The sequence below is a fragment of the Falco punctatus genome, assembly GCF_963210335.1.
Source record: "Falco punctatus genome assembly, chromosome: 2".
Lineage (NCBI taxonomy): Eukaryota > Metazoa > Chordata > Aves > Falconiformes > Falconidae > Falco > Falco punctatus.
Genome location: NC_137581.1, coordinates 57,519,549 through 57,535,061, shown reverse-complemented (window position 1 = coordinate 57,535,061; position 15,513 = coordinate 57,519,549). Strand labels below are relative to the sequence as shown.

Here is a 15,513-nt window from a genome sequence, read left to right as displayed (position 1 = left end):
GCCTGCTGCAATGTACAATATAAAATTTCTTCAGTTAGGCATTCACTCAGGCAAGCAATTGCTACATACCATCAAAGGATTATTGAGCTTACAGCACTATGAAGATATTTTTTTATTTTTATTTTTTAAAACGAGGCCCCTGTCCTTCACTTAATATATGATTAGCATGCTGCCAATCGTGTGAAGGCCAAAGACAGATGAAACCAATGGAGTGGCACAGGAATGGCTGGCCAAATCCTGTGCCACAAATAAGTACGGTATCACAGGGAAAACTGTTTATCCGTAACTGGTAAGTCACTAACGTCAACTAGGCGTTACAAAGTTAGTTACTCAAGCTTACCCACTGACAGCTGCTGCTCTGCATCAGATGTCTGCAGCCAGTGATTGACGGTGACAGCTTATCAGTTAGCTTTGCTTTTATGACTGATCACATTAACCGAACCAGAGCTTGAGTTCAGCAGGAGAGAGAAGCTTGCATCTTTCTAAAAGGAAGGGGCTCCCACTGAATCCCATACTTGGCTAAATCTGGAACAGAAACTGGAGCTAGGCAGTAGACAAATGAAGGCACAAGGCAATGCTGAAGGGGTTTAGATGGCAGAGTATTTTGTTGAGGATGTACAACTCGAGAACTGTACTGAAATTTTTGTTGTCCCAAGTTCATCTAAGCTTGGGTGATTAATTTCTTCTTCTTCTTCTACATAAATCTAACACATTTTATCTGGCCTTTGCAGAGTTACCGTGACTCACTGGTGAGTCATCGTTTACTGTTCCTCTAATTGAAGTCACTTGAGAAAACATGTCTGTCCACAAAAAAAGACAGGATTCAGCTACAGGTTAGTTCTAGACACCTCATCTGTCTCCCAGAAAACAAAAGGAGTTAGTTTTGCAAGGAAAGGCAGTTTTGCAGTTAAGATACAGGCTGGCTGGGTTAATTTTCTGGTTGATCCATAAACACCCTGTGTAACTCAGAAGAAATTTCTTACCCTGGGTAGTAGCTGTCTAGTATTGTAAAGCTAAAACCAGTACCATTTGTAAGCTGCTCAAACAGATTAAGGACTAAGCAAGTAGACAGAAAATAAATCATCACAGGCATCATAACATACTGGTCAAAATATTAACTGCACTGCTTTGATGTCACCATCCCTGAAAGTAATAAATTAGTATATTAATTTGCATGTTACTCTCTTTGCGTGCCAACAGCAAAACAGTAAGCTTTTGCACACAAATGATAAAACCAAACATACATCACACTTTTTGATACGCACCATTTCTTGGTTTAAATGTTCAAACCCCGGGACAGTTAAACAGATATTGGAGAAACAGCAGCTGTATAAGAACAGACAACAAAGAGCTAGAAGGATAAATAGCGAGTAAATGAATGCAACTGGTATTATTTAGCTCAAGCAATTAATATCACATCATGCTAGACTGGACTGGTGGCTAATACATCAGTGTGACTCAAAGAGTACCATCTAGTAATGTATCTTAATCAAAGGCAGGCAGCATTTTATCAGAGCAGGAAACACATATTCCCATCACTTTATGATGGTAAGACTATTTTGAAATAACATTTCATTTAGTGTGAAGCTGTGGTACTAATGTCAGCCCTTGAGCATACATGCCTGTGTATATCAGTATTTCCCATTTCTACTACATATTTTTGTCGCTGGACAGGAAACCACACTGAAGTATTACTTTGTGTACAAACCAAACAAATTCCCTTTGCAATTTCCCTTTAAACAGTCTTTAATTCTCATTACTTCATTTAAACAGATTTTACTCTGTGATGAAGCTGAATAATTAAAATATGATTCAAAAACAAGAACAGAAAATATCCAGAATAAGACCAGCAAATTCTCCCAAAGACTTTCTTAATCTGGTGTTAGAAGATAAATGGCCCATAAAAAACGAGGAGCTGAGAGCCCTTTGATTGAGTCTTTCAGCTCCCTGGCATCTAAGCGGAATCAAGCCATGTCTGCATTGGGAGTTCAACTCCAGAAAAACCAGCATATAGTGCCAACCAAATGCTCCAAACAGGCACAGAAGTAAGCCCACAAGGCTCTATTTCATTCTGCTACAGCAAAAACATTTAGTAAAGTTTAACTTTGCCATTAGATCTGCATTTACTATAGGCTTTCTGATGAGATGGATATGTTAGTTGAGATTTTGTCTCTGCACACCTCCAACACCGCAATGTCAGCAAATGCTTGTGCCATGAACACAGCCCTAAGGCTTCCAAAGAGGCATTCCACCTTCTGCATGGGTTGGACCCACCAAAAATAGCATCATCTTGCCTACTTGCTAGTTCTTTCAAATCAGGCCACTAAATGAGGTCACTTTTAAGATAAATAGTCCTTTGCAGTCATGAACTAACAGTATGAGTTTTGGGGGGAAATCCCAGGTAACTCTCAACCACAGCCTGTAACAGCAAATGACAGGATTTTCCATCTATCTCTGATCTCCAAAACCTTCTTAACAAACAGACAATTTAACTCTTACATCAATGCTCTTTACCCAGAAAGAAGGTTATTCCAGGTTAACAACGGGTTACCTCAGAATTTGACATGCCATCCCTTTCTATTCCCTAGTCACCCATTCTTATCAGTATCATTTCAGGGAAATCAGATTTGTGTTTTAAAAGCTTTTTATCTTTCATGTATTTATCTTACATGTGTATTATTGTTACTATTATCCTTGCTCAAAATGCACTCAGCATCTTACAAAGGCACATACCCTCCTTAATCTCTCAAACCACCACAGTTCTTCAACTCCCTCACATATTTTCAAAGGGCATTTCTGTAAAGCCTCATCATTATGATACCAAAACAGTGCTGGGAATGTACACGGGCTGTTGAGATGTCTGCTTATACACCACATCTCAGTATGCCTCAGTACTGAGGTTTTCTTGTGCTGTGTCAGATCTGATCAGTAAGCAGCAGTTTTAAAGCGTGTACTGATCATACATCTCTTTGCTACAAACTATAGTTAAGTTATTTTTAAATGCAAATGGCATATAAAGTTTTTCCACTCAAACCTCTGGGTAAAGTTTCTTCCATGAAAGTCAGTAATGTGTAATTTCAGGGGGGAGGCAGGCGGGTTGTTTCTAATTACTCTCTTTGAACAGACTAATTGTAAAAGGATTAAACATAGATGCTTTCACATCCCCTAAAACAGTAGGCTGCAAATCAAGACCAGCGTACCAACAAGGGGTTTTTTTAAGCACTTGAAAAAGCTTACCCCTCCCACAAAAGACACTCACGTAATCACTCTTGAAAACAATGTGCACGGGTAAGCTTTTGCACTCAAGCCATCCTGCCAATGCCCTTAACTGCTCAGAGGATCCAAGAAGCTACAGATATGTAAGTACAGAGAAGAATGAACTCTTTTTTTCCCCCCACCGAACAGCAGCAAACAATTCCAGAAATATTATTTCTCTTTTTTTGCATTATACTGACTATTTTCATGGGGTAGGTAGGATAAATAATCTTTGGATGGGAGAGACAAGGCTTGAGGAAGAAATTTGTGGTAATTTATGTTCACGTATTAATATGCCGCCAGTTAATTTTTATTAAAAGGATCTCTTGACCCACAGCATCAACAAGTTATTTCAAGTCCTTTCTTATAATACAGCCCTTTGACAATCACATGGAAACATTTGATAGTGCATTAGTTTAGACAATTTTTTTAGCAATAGTATTTATACTAATGCAGGAGTAACTACTGTACCAGTACAAAGGGAAGCATTACAGTTCTTAAGTAATGCACTGAACTCTGCAGAATACTTTAATAGTAGGAGAGAGCCTTAAAAAACCCGTACTATGGTCGTGAATGCACAGCTTGCTCTATCACACGCACTCCTTGGCTATGAAACAGCTTTTATTGTCAGCTCAAAAACTCCTCAGCCACTCTCCTCACATCTAAATTTTGCAACAATATTTTAATAATTCAGAGTTTTATGAGCTAATTCCTCTTTTACCTTCTGACATGCATGTCTTTCAAAGTTTTTAGAAGGAATTATTTTCTGAATTGGAATCACCAAACATCTTTCTCCTTATTACTGATCTTCATGCCACAAAGCTAAGAAAAATTACAAGTGATATGATTTTAAGGCATCTTTCCAATTAAACATTTTTCCCATTTTTCCTATTATACTGGCAAAACAAGACAGACTGTTCAACAGATGATAACTCAACTATCATTTATCTTAAAAAACAGAGACTGCACGCATGCCTTTCAGCACAGAATACAAGAGGTCTATCTAACGTTTTCATGGCTCCTCCTGAAGAGACAAGGGAACTGAAAATTTACCTGGCAATTAGTCTTTAAGAGCTCAAATCTTACCACTTTCTGTTCAAAAAGATTGAGGAGTATGTGTACATATAATGAATATTAAATTTAAGCTAGCATTCTGAAGTTGTAATCCCTAAAATTAAAGACTGTACCTGTACAGGTCCCATACCACCCTGGGGGGAAAAAAAAAAAATCATATAAAAAGGTGTGCACGTTTTCTAGGACTAAAACCCAAATAGTTGTTTGACCCCTTTTTTCTTCTGCTTGCAGGAATGTAATTGTCAGTGGCTCAGATTTTTATTTTCTGTATTTGTTATAGTTTAGGCTCTCTCTTTTTTACATTTAGTATACTTAGGCAAGTAAACTGAAGGGAGGTTAATCATCTCAGCATCAGCATGGCTCTTCACATGCATCTTTGGCAGAGATGACTTATGTTAGATAGTTCTCCCACTTTTCATAGGATAGATCCCGTTTGGAAAGAGATATCCAACAGATAAGAGCACCACATGTACACTTCAAGTGACTTCCACTTTTTCTTTAACTAGTTAGGCCATATTTCCACTTAACTTTTTTATTTTCCATTTTGCTCACTGTAGCTTCTCTTATTTTTGAGCACCAAATGTAACTGTCATACAACTTTGCAAAATCTATAATAACAGATAAAAGCAGGACCATAAAGATCCCACACTGCATGCATCTGCAAATTCTGTTAAGCACTTAAAAGAATATTTTAATTCTTTATAGCTGTCATTATGACAATTTCATTTATAAAATGTATACTTGGGATTCTCTGACATGTGGCTTACAAATTCGGCTTTAGTACTACAACAGATTTGGGTCTACACCAAGAAAGCACTAGCCTGGAAACTCTCACCAAAATTAGCTGTGGGTTGTGACCTGAGGATTCGGTCTTCAGGTCATCATGCCTACTCATTGTCATTTAGGACACGAAGCCCAGCAGCTTTTGAAAAAACCTAAATTAACAGAATGCAGTAGAAGCATATGAGTGTTATAGTATTAGAAAGAAACAGGAAGCTTGAGGACACGCCTGTGTCTTGCCTCAGCTTTTATTAAACCACGTGTAATGCGTAAGCTGCCAGATAACACACACCTATATATATATATATATATATATGTATGTATCTTAGGTACATGTTCTTTCTGTATCAACAGAGTTCTATTATGCAACTTAGCATGCACACCTTTTAACATACATAAATGTATGACTAGTTGAATCAAGCCTTTTTCTCAAACAGAGAAAACACTCTACAATGAAGATCACTTGCATGATAAATTAGAAATTCAAATAGTAAATATGACTGGTCAACAGAAAACAATTGATTTCAGAGATTAAGGAAAAAATTAAACCTACATAGCCAGAGCACTGCCTATTTCCCATCTTCTGCTGTTTTTAAACTCTGTAAGATTTACACAGCTTACACCTACAGAGGACTGTAAGCTCAGTAAATTGTCAGGTCAGGCACTGCAGGGAAAAAAAAGTCTCTTTCCAGACCATTCCTTTTAAATAATTTATACTCTTTATGTATACATAAACATTATTCCCCAATACCATTTGTTAACAAAATATTGTCCACCTCAAAGTGATTAAACCACACTATGTATACAGTCAGGAGAGATCTTACTGGTGATCTGCCATGCCTTTCCAAAAATTTAATTAGTGTCCCTCTTAAATTAGCTACTGGATGGATGGACCATGAATTCATCTCCAAAGAATGAAAATTATTGAGACAGATAAATGACACATTAGATTACAATACACAGTTAAAACCTTCTGCGTGTTCCCTGTTCTGCTGGAAAAACAGATGGTGCTTGTTCATCAAAAGCAGGAGATGAGAGAACAAGAAGAGAACTCATGTGGCATACAGAGAGAGCTTCACATCACTGCTTGCACCTAATCCAAACCCGTGTAATCTAAGGTTGCAACACTGCAATTGCTGGCTCATAGCTTAAGTCTGTACTTGTTAATAGTTGAATGTATGTAACATTACAGTACTACACATAAAGCTCATCATACATGAAAATCTCTATGAACCAGGGCTTTGGATTATGTAGTACTTCCAGACTGGAGCTACCACTCTGTCCACGAGATACCCTTTGCAGTGGGGACTCTGCCCTGAGCTGGGCTCTTGTGTACTGCAGTATAAAGGTAAAATGAATGAATAATGCTAGTCAACCGTTTTCACAGAAAACCAATCTCCTAGAACAATTTGCTTTCCTTCTTTGATGAGATTACAAAATTGGCTTAGAAAGGCACCTGCACAGATCTCAGACATGTTAGATTTTGTAAACAGCTTCACGCAGTCCTGTGATTTCCCCCTCCCCCCAAGTGGATACTATTGCTGTAAAATGTCAGGAACGCACACAGAATAGACTAGAAGTTGCCTAGCTAACATTTCTCATAAAGTAATTGGCTAAAGAGAAACTTCTCTTCCATCGGTGGTCAGAAAGGAAATACAATGCTAGGACTTGGAGAATGGCAAGTGAGAGAACACTAAAGAACAATGTGCACTGGTTGCAAGCCTGGGCATAATATTAAAATTAATTTTAAACTCTCCCAGGCATAAGGTCCTCCAAGGCAGAAGCAGAGAGCAATGGCGATGTCCCTAGACTGGAGATACCCTAGGGCACAGTGAGTCTGAGAAGTACTCTGGGATCACAGTGAACTAACTTCACAAGCTCTCGGTACAATGCTACACAACTCTATCTCAGGTATCTCATCAACTGAGCAGAAAAAGCAAGGACGTAGCAGGAAGCATGCTTTCGGGTACACTGATACCAAGAGGTATCTGGAACCCCATCTCTAGTGTGGAACTAAGCTGGGGTTAGAACAGGTGTCACAGGACTACTCTGCCTTGTGGTGAGACATTTGAGAAGTTCACCTTGAATCACCAAAAGGCTCAACAAAAACAGCAACTGAAAATTAATTTAAGGGAAATTTAAAAAAAGAAGAGACACCCACATTTTTTAATAGGGAGGTTGACTGATCAAAAATTACAGTACAAATGGCTAATTTGCTTTCTCTACAGTTATCCAAATCAAGACCAAACAGCATTTTAGAAAATACACTTTAAATAAAAAGTTAGTGGAATCCACACACAAATAACTAAAATAACAACATAATCTGGATTATAAAGGAAGTCACATTAAATGATTAAGTGTCTGTGTCACTGAGTATTATGTGTCTGCAGAATCAGAAAACATAAAAGCCTGCACAACCTGCTTTACAATACAGATACAAGGACAGGAATTTTAAATACTTTATGCCTTATTTTGCATGTACCTATATGCAAAAAATGTTTTCTGAAATTATTGAATTGGTAAGGTAAATTAATGTTATCTTTCTTTCAGGTATATATTTCAAAATATATCATTAATAAACTCAGAAAGCCACTGGGCAGGGGTATTTAATCCAACAACCTATATGAGCAAAAATTTTGGTAGTGATTTTAGAGGGTAGCTTCAATGATGCACCTGGATTTGAGACAGTAAGTAAATGGCTGTGTTCTCATTAGGTATTCAGCCACATAGCTCATTAAATTCAAGTCCACCTAGTCTGAGGTTTGCAGCAGTAAGGAGAGAACATTCTCCATTTTTCCTCCAAGAATGCAAAACACACAGAAAGTACACAAAACGGGCCTGCTGCTGTTCTTCCAGATACAGCATATGACATCCTCCACAGAATGTATGTATAATAAGCTGATCACTATTGATTGCTGCCAAGAAATAAATGGCAACCTGACACAAGGAATAGGATTTAAAAAATAATAATCTTGTCTTACTTGGTAGTCTAGACATCTTTTGGGAAGAAAGGTTTTTTTTTTTAAATGCAGCCCTGTTCAAGTGAAATACCTGCTGAGGTGAATACAGAGTTCATCCAACAACAACAAGAGCTCAGATGTACAAAGGAGTTACTGTAGCTCAGGTGATACACACTAAGCTGTCAGATGGTAGCAACTTTATCATCTGTTTGGGCCCCAAACCAGATACAGTATCTCAATGTGTTGTTTTTTCTTAAATTAAAAAAAATTACATATATTCAGGTAATATAGCACCTAGACACCAACAGTGGCTGCTCAGAAACGGCCATAAATACCTACGTATAGAGAAAATACTAATACTCATCTAGAGTATTATAAAATGTGCTCCTTACATAAACAACAAAAATATTTTTTGGCTAACAGAGGATCAAAAAGAACACTTCCCCCACACAAGGCTGACTCCCACAGCGGGCAGAAGAGCCTCCTGACATCCTCTGTCAAAGAGCACAGTTTAGCTGATGCACACACTACCCTGGAAAGCCTGTGAGCTGTGGTCCTCCAACTTTCTTCTCATCTGTTTGGAGGCAGTTTGTCTCCCACTGAGCTGCTCCCCATGTATACCCATAGTGGTACAATGGATACCATATCAATATGCAACGGATAAACACAAACTTTCAGCGAGGGCGCCTTCTCAATAGAGCCATGGTTTTATGCAAGTTTGAACATTCTATTTTGAGCAACAGTAAGTTCTAGATTAATGTATTACATTAAAGATCCAACTTCACAGCACAAAATTAGGTAACATGCAAATTCTACTCTTGATGTAAAAAAAAAAAAAATTATCACTGAAATTACAGATTTTTCCTAAACCAAAGTTAAACATGTTTGTATAAGAGATACTCTACATTTTACATTTACAGAAAGACATATGAATGGATGTGACAATTATGCACATAAGGAACCAAAACTATTACAACTTTGCAATGAAAATAAAATTATGCAGTTAATATGCTGCATCTAGTTACTGCTGTTTATCATAAATCTTACATTATTGTTCCTTATATATGCTTAAGAAATTATTTTTCCTAAATTTCAAGGAAGAGATGAGTAGAAGATAGATGTCATGCTGGGAGTGTGAGCAGGTAATCAGAAGCATTTAAGAAACAAAATACCCCAGTGACTTTTACCTAGGTGCCTACACAAACCCACACTATTTTCTGCAAAAAGCAGTCTGTTACACTTACGTAAAACAAGAGCCATCCTACGTGCTTCTACAAGGGAAAAGATGAAACAGGAGGAAAGTATACTAGAACTATCCTCAGGACAATAACTGATTAATACCACTGTATTAACCAATCATCAAACACACTAAGATACTGTAAACGACGCAGAATAAAATTAATATAAAAGTACAGACATTCTTAAATCTGCACTACAGCTGGAGTTGCTATTTAACAATTTAAGTCCCTTATTCAAACCACAAAACTCCCAATTCAGATTTGACTTCCATCCCTGAACGCAGTATTCCCACCTCTTGACCCAAGGTACCTACCTCATGGGTATCTAAGAATCAGAACACTGTACATCTATCAGTCAGAAATCACTCACCTGTCTTTCCTACTGCCTGTGCAACACAGCAAACATAGACTTAATATACTATCTGGATGCTAAATTTCTTCCTTAAATATAAGTAATATAACTCATTTACGTATTCTAATACACATCATCCACTATCCACAGGTTTACTGTTTAAAGAGAACCTTATGCACCCCTGCTGACCTAGCCAGCAGTCTGACCAGCCTGGCTTATGATACAGCATGTGCTGCAGGTACATTAATTGTGGAAAATCCAAAAGCAGGACAATCTCCTCAAAACATGAAAGAAGATACTAACCTTTTAATGCTTTCACAGGTTAATACAAGGATAATAGATACTTTTTAAAACATGCAGCTTAAAGCTCTTAAAACTGAGAGGTATTTCCCAGAAAGTCTTTTTTAAGGTACAACAGGCTACAGCTGTTTATAAATAGCATGTGTTGAAAGGCAGATCCTCAGAAATAACCTAGACATTTTAATTAAAGGTAGCCAACAGATTTAAAACTCAGGTTACAACAGCTTTTATCTCCAGATAGTATTCTGCATTAAAGCAGAAGCAATCTTGCTTTGACTGCTGTTTTAATCCACAAACAGCCTCTAAAAGGCACCATTTTGCAGAACAGCTGCTTGAGGAGTAACATTAGAAGCCCCATCCTTTCTGATATTTATGCTCACACTATGCAACTGTCAGGTAACAATACACCTAAGAATTATTTTGCACTGGAAGCAATATCAACAGGATAGGGTCTGTTCTGTTTCTGAAATTCTGCTGGATAATTTTTTATATTTTTAAGTCCCCCAAATCACTGCCACTTTGCAGCTCTGCCATGCTACTTCTGACTGTGCAGGTAAAGAAGTTGTAAAACCTACTAAATTGACAATGTGTAAAATATTTCAGCTCTGTTACCTCTCTTTTGCAGCACCACTAAAGAGTGACTAAAGTAGCAGTCTTAAAAATTTATGCATGTAACAATATTTGAATTAGATTCCAAAAGCCAATTCTTAAAACTAGTATTAAGTAAGCTGAATTACTATAATGCCAATATGATAATTCTGAAAAAAATCAAGTTTCTCTAAACAAGTTAAACCATCACAACTTGAATTGTTAGCAACAAAAATTAACAAAATTAAAAAAAAAAATCCCTACATATTAACTGAAACACGTTTAAAAGATTTTGCCTGCTTGTCTGATCCTTGAGGAGTTCATATGATCCCTTATCATGTGTTTCTTCAGACTCCTTTGTCCCCTCAGATTTCTTTAAACCGTCTTCCATCTCCTGATCACCTATGTCACTTTCCAAATACATTACAGCCCTGGTTTATTATTTTGCCAAGTCTGATTTTTTTTCAAAGAGAAGGAATGAGATCAAAACAGAAAAGCCAGAGCCATCTTTTTGTTTGTTTGTTTTTGGAAGGAGGCTTGAAAAGTATTTCACCATAAAGAAGTTTCATTTCAGTTTTTTACAGTCTTGCTTTTTGCAACCGATGTTGGCTGTTCTTATGCACAAGAAGTTTGTATTTATTACAAAATGTTCCCTTTTGTGGTTTTTTTTCATGTTAGGCCTATGGATCTTCCTGCAACAACCGCGGTTACAGAAATGGACACCTTCACAGCTTCTCAGACAAACAGTTCCACCTGTGACTTATATGAGCACAAAGACACAGCACGGATACTACTGCCTGTCTTCTACAGCTCCATCTTAATTCTTGGGGTGCTTGGAAACGCCATTGCCCTCACCGTCATTTTTAAAAACAGAAAGAAGATCAACTCCACTACCCTCTACTCAACAAATCTCGTCTTCTCTGATCTCCTGTTCTGTATTGCCTTGCCTACAAGGATAGCCTACTATGCCCTGGGATTTCACTGGCCATTTGGAGAAGCATTATGTCGAATAACTGCTCTCATGTTCTATATCAACACCTATGCGGGTGTAAACTTCATGACATGTTTGAGCATTGACAGGTTTTTTGCTGTTGTCCACCCCTTCCGATACAAGATCAGAAGGATTAAGTATGCCAAGGGCATTTGTGTCTTTATCTGGTTTCTTGTATTTAGTCAAACTTTCCCATTACTTATACAACCCATGTCACAGGAAGAAAAAGAAAGGACTACGTGTATGGAATATCCAAACTTCGAAAAAATTGCACATCTACCGTTCATACTTCTTGCTGCCTGTTTAGTAGGGTACCTTGTTCCCCTGGGGATTATACTATTTTGTTACTCTCAAATTAGTTGCAAACTTTTTCAAACGGCCAAGGAAAATCCACTGACTGAAAAATCAGGGATAAACAAAAAAGCCATCAATACAATCATATTTGTAATTATAGTATTCATCATCTGCTTTACCCCTTACCACGTTGCAATCATACAGCACATGATTAAGAAGCTTCAGAATGAACCCTTGTGCACAGAAAAGAAAATTTTCCAGAAGTCACTCCATTATACCGTGTTTCTGATGAATTTTAACTGCTGCCTAGATCCTTTCATCTATTTCTTTGCTTGCAAAGGATACAAGAGAACCGTAATGAAAATACTGAGACGACAAGTGAGTGTATCAATTTCAAGTGCTGTCAGGTCACATCATGAAGAAAGCTCACGTGACATAGGAGAAACACAAATGATGGCACTTGCAAAATCTTCCAATGGAAAGCTACCTGAGAAATGAAGACTAGTACACTGCAGTGGAGCAAATTTAAAAATCCAGGGTCCACAGTAAACACTCTTAGTGCTCCCTGTACAGCAGCTTAAGTAAGATTCTGTTCCTCAGGAAATCAAGGAGTGATGTTGGACTGAAAAAGAATTGTCATAGGACAGCAGGAAAACTCAGCATTATAATTTCCTTGCTGTATCGTTTTGACCGATCTCATTATTTTTTCCAGGGGGAATATACACCAGTGTGAATGTTCCAATTCCATATGGCACATATGTATGCCTGGATGTTACTAACTCAAGCAAAGACTTGATTCACAGTTTGTGTGTCTGAGAAAGGATTAAACAAAAATAGCTTACAATTCAGACTGACAATAACCAGAATATCTGAACATTGCAAGACCTCTAGCTGTGCTCCAATTACAGCAATGGTTTTGTTAGTCAAGTCACACAAGCAGAGGAAATCAGACTTTGAGAAAAAATGGACAATCTCTGTGCACGTTTGACTATCACAAGTGCCTAGTTTATAGCCCTTTGGAGGTGAAACTGCATTTTTAGTATTTGGAGCATAAATGTCTTATTGGACAATTCACATACATAACATTGTCAAATGTAATAGATCAAAAGTTAATGAACTGCTTGGTTCTCCCCAACACTGAGTATCTCCTGTATGTTAAATCACTCATCTTTGCAAGGTGTATTATCTCTTTACTCCTTTTCCTAAAGGAGAACTTTTCTTTCTAGTGTGTATTGTAAAAGAGTATTTACTCTAGTTGTACATGAATAATTTATAAACACAAAAAGTAAGTTGAAGTATGAGACTGTGATATGAAAATTGCACTGTTTCAGTTAAAAGAGCAGTGATACAGGGTTCTTCAGAACTTCTGCTGAAGTCAAACATGGACACGAGACAAATGGTTTAGAAACATTAATAAGTATTCACAGTTGAAGCCACCAAAACCTACATTAATGGGTTAATTCTGATGGTGAGATGGCTAGCTCTTTTTAAGTGCTGTTTACCTGAGAGAGCAATAAATGGGAACAGCAGGCCTGGCTGGGAAAGAACAAGCTTTCCCACCACGCCTTCATAAAGCATATCTGGGATCCCTTTGGGCACACTGAAGTTGGGCCAGCAGAGACCAAATGACTTAAACACATCCTGCTGGCATCAGCTCAATACCAGTTGAGCATCCAGGATGCAAGCCCTGGGTTCCTGCTGTCATGCCCTTCCGTCCTGTGTCAGTTTCCTTCCCTACTTTATTCCTGGCCCCCCTGTCTTTTCTTTTGTCTTCTATCTTATTAATATGCCTTCACCCGACAACACAACTTGGTAATTGCACCGTAAGTTTGTGATGGAAAAGGAAAATTAAATAGTGCTGATAATTGCTGGTAAAAGCTATGCCAGATGTCAGAATAAATGTTATTTATTGCAGCTGTATCTCTCTGGCACTGAGGTTGTACTGGAAGTCAAAAAAACATAGTTACATTTGTCATCTTTGCAATTCCTTCCTTCCTCACGTGTTGACCTCCACCTACCTGCAAGCACAGAAGGGTCATATCTGAACATAAGTACGGAAACATTAAATTAGCAATTACTTTCTTATGGGAAAGAAAACGCAAAAGACCTTTTATTTCATACCACTTAGTTTGTCAAAATTGAGTTTTTAATTACAAAAGACACTATGCAGCTACAGGAAAACGGAGTAAGAGAAAGAATTAACAGAAGAAGTTCTACTTAATTCTGTATACTATAGTAGTTCTGTTCTTGTCAGCTTTTTTAATAAACTAATTTAAATATTATTTAAGAATTTGTTCCTATCGAAGTAAACAAATGGTAACCTGACAAAACCACAGACAGACCACTCGTGAATACTAGAAACTGTCAAAATAAAATATATGTATTATTAACATTAAACCAGTACAAGCTGATTTTATTTTACTAACATCTGGGTTTTAATTTTTGCTATGCATTTAATCTAACTGTGATTATAAAACCTTAAAGGCAAGAAGTCTTTTTTTATGCTTGTCTGTAAAATATAACTCAAATATGTATTACAGCACCACATAATGCAGATACCTATTCTCTTTTAAGTGGAAACAAAGTGAAGATCTATATGGACAATCTTTCTCTACCGACATTTTCTTATGTTAGCAATTCTGCTATTTAACAAATTTAGACTTAAGTTTCTAAATCACCTCAACATTCTCAAACAGCTAACTTTACATCAAAATACTGCTTTTACTCTAATAAGCCTTAGAGCATTGGTCCAGTTAGATACAGGTTTGAGAAAAGCTGGGTTTTTTCTCCTTATTTTAGTATTTCTCAAATGCTGAAGAAACAAGTAAAATGAAAACGTTTAAAAGCTAAGATAAGCTCAGCTTCCTGGCAAGAGCCCTAAGGGCACAGACACAGAAAGTGACAATTTATAGCTGTGGCAGCTGATGCCACTGCTTCCCCTTCACTACTCATCAGCACGCACTCACAGCTCACACACATGTATCAATGAGGAGCCTCTCTTCTGTGTGCTTATCTGAAACTGCCAAAAGTAGCGGCGGTGGTTTCAGTCGGCCTGGGACACAGCATTGAAGTAATTTAGAGAGCATCTGTCCTATTTCTTCTACCAGCTGTGCTGTGAGGTTGGTAGCCATCACCAGTCAGTAACAAGCTGCTGCATAGGAGCAAGGGAAAGCAGTAATACTGAAAACTTACAGCTCAAACAACTGGTTTTCTTCAGGATGCCCTTATCCATTTACCCTGCTGGTACTCTTGCCCCAGTATTGTCTGCTGGAGTATTTTTACCTATTCCAGTTACCTATAGCAGCACACCTCAAGTCCCTCTCCTCCTGCATGTTGCACAGACATGAATAAAGGGGGTAAAAGCCATACCTGGCATCTCTTCTCCTCTCCAATACTAAGTATATTAATGGACGTGTCTGTCTGAAAAGACACCAGCATGCCATGCCATGCAACATGTGGCTGAAGCAGTAATGAGCTTTGTAAAAGGAAATTAGCTTTTGCTTTGGCAAAAGCTATTGATACATTCTAGGAAGTACCCCCATCTACATGAAAGGCTGGGAAATGGTCATCAGATCTGGAGCTCACTCACCCTTTCCACTTAAAAATAAAGCAGCTGATGAGTAGCAACAGGTTCATACGGCTTGCTCATTATGAGGATCTGACTTATGTTCTTTGGGGAAA

At 37.7% G+C, this 15,513-nt stretch overlaps 2 protein-coding genes across 4 annotated transcripts in view; one reads left to right on the top strand and one right to left on the bottom strand.

Moving 5' to 3' along the window:
* Positions 1 to 15,513, bottom strand: part of UBAC2 (UBA domain containing 2) — a 101,078-nt gene that overhangs the window by 39,111 nt on the left and 46,454 nt on the right. The window lies entirely within an intron of this gene.
* On the top strand, positions 379 to 14,243 carry GPR183 (G protein-coupled receptor 183). Its single transcript, XM_080376288.1, has 2 exons — positions 379 to 3,359; positions 11,226 to 14,243. Exons 1-2 carry the CDS (start codon positions 3,319 to 3,321, stop codon positions 12,328 to 12,330), a joined length of 1,146 nt encoding a protein of 381 aa, XP_080232414.1. The 5' UTR covers positions 379 to 3,318; the 3' UTR covers positions 12,331 to 14,243.